General features: G+C 36.8%; 1 protein-coding gene across 1 annotated transcript; it reads right to left on the minus strand.

The window, feature by feature from the left end:
- Positions 1-302: 302 nt before the first annotated feature.
- Positions 303-4840, minus strand: LOC121866825 (facilitated trehalose transporter Tret1-2 homolog). Its single transcript, XM_042366556.1, has 5 exons — positions 3181-4840; positions 2913-3075; positions 1592-2386; positions 954-1086; positions 303-611 (listed from the first exon to the last, which is right to left on the minus strand). The coding sequence occupies exons 1-5, from the start codon at positions 3191-3193 to the stop codon at positions 429-431; spliced, it is 1287 nt and encodes a 428-aa protein (XP_042222490.1). The 5' UTR covers positions 3194-4840; the 3' UTR covers positions 303-428.
- Positions 4841-5397: the final 557 nt, after the last annotated feature.

Below are 5397 nucleotides of genomic sequence, written 5' to 3' on the forward strand. Positions count from 1 at the left end.
GCTTTATCAGTTACTGTATATCACCTACAAACAGTTCTACCTCTCAAATTTTTGTTTGCTGTTGTTGGTTTGGTGTATTACTATTGTTATGCGCTTAAAGACTTGCGTTGTTGAATTATAATAATTATATTATATTACCAATAGTTGTGTTCTATTTTTATATATTAATTCATTATTATCGTTTTATTTATATAATCAGTTTTCTGTGGATTTTGTATTGCGAGGAACATTAACATATTTTACTTTATTTTCTACAAACATTTGTTGAACTGAACTCATCGCTGTTTTTGTTAAGGAAATGAAGTTGTCATCTCTTTATTTATAATGTATAACTGCCAGAATCACAAGAAAGCCTCCATTAGGGTCTACATTTGTTTAGCAGGAATTAAAGACATTTGAGATTATTATGATATTGACCAAAATCTGCTTCATCCGACGTTCCTTCCCTTAGTCTCCCAGATGAAGAAGGTGCAGAACACAACACCAAAGACACACACAGCGGCGTTGAACCAGCAGAGGCCTGCGGGGGTGAGCCCCATCTGCATGGGTGTGTACAACTGTAGCGCCATCAAGCAGAACACATTGGACACCAGCAAGCACGCACTAGATGCCTAAAAGGAAACTCCATGTTGTTTAACAAAAGTTATTCTTACATTTGTAAATGATGGATGACTATACTTAGCAGTTTAATGGCTGCCTATAAAGTGATATACATTTTGCTACACTTGTTGTTAACCACAAATTAATTCATACTAATGGCGTCAACTTTCATTCTAAATTTACCTTATCATGTGTTATATTCTTTTGAATCCTGATTTGAACTTTATAGATCGTTTATTACATCTTGGGAATGTATAATATTGTAGAATTATATGAATAATTAACCATAATTCATTTAACCTAAAGACAGTGATGTTGTAATTTATGAGAGAAGAAATAGGAAGGATTCTCACTTGAGCTCGGACTGCTGTAGGGAAGTATTCATTGCTGAGGATGAAAGGGATGTGGACCAGGCCGAAACTCGCGGAAGCCATGTAGACCAGGAGACAGACGAGAGGCACCCACGAGTGCTCACTAGTCCAGGAGCTGTTCAGTCGTAAACAAGTGTAAGGATGTACTGTACTTGGTATTATTTTCGCTGTGGTGACTCTACAGTAAATATTATTATCAATACTAAACCTTATGCTACTTAAAATCATGTTTAATAAAACTTTGTAAGCATGACATATAAAGCTAATTGTTTTTAAAGTAGGCGCACTCTAAGGCTCCTAGCTTTTTAGGTAATAATACATATATAAATTTTTTTAAATCACCGGGAAGGTCTCCTTTGAAGTATATAGAATTACATATTTTATTCAAACATTTTATCCCATTTTTGCCCATTTGTTTGATATATTCTGCTGGCAGCTGATCAACCCCACAAATTTTATATTTTTTCATTTTCTCACAGCTGCCTCAACTTCTGTTTCCAGAATTGGTTGTTCGAACTTTATTTCCTTTTCGTTTCTTATTTCTATCCTTATCATTGTATAGTTCTTCTACAAACTCTGCCTACACGTAGACCTGGACAAGAAACACTTGTGTCACTAACCTGTCGACAGGTGCATTTGGCATATGGTTTCCCAGCATCATGTTGTCAGAAGAGGTGGTCCCCGCTGTAAAGTTGTATATTGATGTCACATCTTCACTGTATATTGAAATTTTGTATATGTGTTTGCAGTGTATGAATGTTCCCAGGATCAGAAGACAGATTGCTGTGACTGTTAGAGAAGCAATTAAACTTTTTTTTCGGCCGATACGATCCAAGAAAAAGAGGGACAGGCCTGAACCCACAAACATCATAAGTAACACTATTATCGTCGCCAAGTTTTCGTTCATTTCTGATCCAGCGTCGAGAAAGATACGAGTTGTGTTGATGATGATAGCAGGGAGACCAGAGAAGTTCATAATGAAGAAGAGGATGAAGATAATTGACAAGTTTTTAACCATGACGGGCTGCCGGAGAACCTTCAGCAGGGGTTGACTGATCATTTTCTCGTTTACACTACGAAGTGTATTTATCTCTTCGTCGACGTCTACATCTGGTCCTCTAAGATTCCTTAGAACTTTTCTCGCTTCATCTTTCTGATCAGTAATGACGAGGTAAGTTGGACTCTCTGGCATGAACAGCATTACTATAAAACATGCTGCGCTCACACTAATGCCTAAGAAGGGGATCTGGTACCATCGAAGTACGAGCCCCGAAGCGATTGTTAAAACATATCCAATTATAATGAAGAAGGTCGGTATAACGAAAAGTGTTCCTCGTACAGCTGCATCTGGCAGCTCCACAATATAGGTATTTGCCGACACTGTTGACATTCCACATGTAACTCCATTGAAGAATCTGATGAAAAAAAAAAACTAATTGATCTGGAAACACAACTCGTTTGGTCTTAGAAGCAGCTTTATTCTTAAAAAAATAATCAAGACATTGATAAGCGTCGAGCACTTCGTCTTGAAATCTGAATAAAACTGACTGTCTCTGAGTCACAGCGTCACACAAACCTGCAGGCTCTCATGATCACAGCTGTCATGTCCTCTGAATTTATTTTCTAAATTGTAAACTCTGATAATAATCGGCGAAATAGCTATGATGTGCAAATTTAGGGCTGGCGAAATATTTTATGCATAATTAATATATTTCTTGTTTTTATGAATATTAATAATAATAAGAGTTTGGATTATTATTTCTTAATATGAAGTCATGAGGACAAATCCCTGTAAAGTATTTATAAAGCTCTTACGTCAGAATGACATTTCCTTTTATGCATTTTCCTAATGCTTATTTACATGAATTTTTTCTTTAGTTTGAGTCACCTACTTTACTCAGTCATGTACTCGTATATCTGCCCTAGCACAGGGAGACTCACCTGCCGAACAGAATCATGGCGGGATTAACAGCGAAGGCAATCATGCCCCAGCCAACAACAGTGGGCAACAGAAGCACCATGATGGACCTCCTTCGTCCTATACTAGACACGAAGATTGCCCCCAGACATGTACCCGGGACTGAGCCAGCTGGCACCAGACTTCCTGAAGATATTTGATGGAGTTAGTGTTCGAAGAGACGGTTTATATTTTTACGTACTTATATACTGATAAAAGACAGAGCTGCAAACTTTCATAAGAGCAGCTTACCCAACATGTCCATCTCAGTACTGGTAAGAGATATAGCATTGTCATATGTACATGGTGGTGTTGTCCCGCCGCAGGTCTGACAGCGCGGTGTTAGGCCACATGGCTATCGCGGCCAAAGAAAGGTGACACAGACTCACCGCAAACACCATGAACACCTGTTGAGGAGAAACACTTGTATTAGGTAGATGAGTTTATACTAAGGTGGAACCATAGGCACTGTACGTATGATACTTAGTGACGGAAACTTGGTATATAAATGTCAGGGAAACTGAGTAATATATAATTCGTCGAGACAATTATACTAGACGCTCTTCGGACTAAAAATTTGGTCATATTATACTCATTCTTAACGGAAATATTTCATGTGTAGATACCTCATAACAAATTCACGGGTAGAAACCTTATAACAAGTTCATGGGTAGAAACCTTGTATTAGCCCCTGTCTCGTGGCAATAACAATGATATAAATTTGGGTTAATTCATTTAGTTTATATAATCCAATCACCCCACTGTAATTTTCCATGAGCTGTGAGGTGCCCTGTGCTGTTCACGTGAGGGGAAAATCCTCTATCAGTAAGCAGACATCTGATTGTTATGAAAGTTAAATTCATTTATCTTGTTTAATCTTTCAATATCGAATGTGACTGATTGTTTAATATTTTCTCATATCATCTGAAAACCTTTCGATTATTATTAAGTTTCTTTCTTTCCTCAGTAACATATTTTCCCCACGTACACCACATTTATGTACAGTACCTGCTATGAAAATAAGTCATCCTCTTCCACCTCATCCTCGCCACAAGTTACCAACTACTCAAATCGGAGCTTTTGTGGCTGAAACACGTGTAGTTAGTGCATGACCTTGATATGTATGTGTGTGTGTGTGTGTGTGTGTGTGTGTGTCGGCGACTTAACCATGAGTGTCGATAACACCCGATAAAACATAAAATTCTGATATTAGCTTTTTCTTTGCCGTCCATTTTTTTACAGCACTTTGATTACATATCTCTGAAATTGAAAAAATCTTCACCAAAGGAGACCAGAAACTAGACATTAGACTTATTTCAATATCTGATCTATATCGAGATTCTTGTTTAGCTTTTTATGGGAAAAGTGAAGCCTGACCACACCTCAATATGCGGCCCAAATCCCATCAACGTTTTGTACAGTAATATATCCTTCTGGGTTTTATGTGTGATTGGTTTATAGCGAGTAAATCCTAACTTTCATTATAAGTTTTATTAGCGTAACATGATAAAAACTATTATGTAATATAAAATATAAATCAAGTTAATCTATGATCAAATCCCCGTTCCCTTTATTAGCCTCGAGTAGAACCCAGTGACTGTTATAATGCTTCATATTAAATTATCCGTCACAGCTTACCGAGATTCATTATTTAAGTTAATTTTTCCTCGACAAATACGTTTCTACGGACAGTTTTAGTCGACATACGCGTTTCTACAGTACGAACAGATTTGGTCGACATAACTTACGTCAACTCGTAGTGTGTGCAATGGCGTCATCAGTAGTTTATACAATACTTCTTTATCCATCGCTTTTGTAATCTTTATTGCGAAGCTTTACACGTGAAACGACTGCGGAGTGATAACATCAACAATCCTTCGTGTGAGTGTTATTACTGTTATCGAAGGTTTGTGAGGTGTATCCTGAGCTAAGACGAGGAAAATGATGAAAAAGAAAAAAAAGAACAAAATAAAGTAAATGAAAATAAGAAAGAATGAGATTAAAAGAAAAATAGAAGAAGAAGAAGAAGAAGAAGAAGAAGAAGAAGAAGAAGAAGAAGAAGAAGAAGAAGAAGAATGAACAGAAGGATGGAAAAAAAGAACGCGAGAAAACAAAGAAATTAAATTCGAAAAAAGTAAAAAAAAAGAGATGAAAAACAATGAGGAAAAATATGAATTAAAGAACAAGAATTAGAAAACACAAAACAATAGTTGGTATGGTATGGTATTGGGGATTGCTGGCCACTTCGCCTTTGGGCTATTTCGGCCGGAGCTGATGTCTTCTTTCTTCTTCTTGAGGTTTCTTCTTCTAGTCTTGGTCTTCTTTCTTGCTACAACTAATCTGATGTTCTTGTTTCTTCTTTTCTTGTTATTCTTGTGTTCTTCTTGTTCTTGGTATTTTGGTTTCTTCTTTCTTCTTGTTGTTTTATTTGGGATGAATTATGGTATGAGTGAGTGATATGATAGTGAG

The sequence above is a fragment of the Homarus americanus genome, unplaced genomic scaffold (genome assembly GCF_018991925.1).
Source record: "Homarus americanus isolate GMGI-L3 unplaced genomic scaffold, GMGI_Hamer_2.0 scaffold52980, whole genome shotgun sequence".
NCBI lineage: Eukaryota > Metazoa > Arthropoda > Malacostraca > Decapoda > Nephropidae > Homarus > Homarus americanus.

Coding starts and splice junctions, on each gene's coding strand:
- LOC121866825 (XM_042366556.1), bottom strand. Junction 1,087..1,591: donor CCAAATGCACCTGTCGACAG/GTTAGTGACACA, acceptor ACGACTGAACAG/CTCCTGGACTAGTGAGCACT. Junction 612..953: donor CTACAGCAGTCCGAGCTCAA/GTGAGAATCCTT, acceptor GTTTCCTTTTAG/GCATCTAGTGCGTGCTTGCT.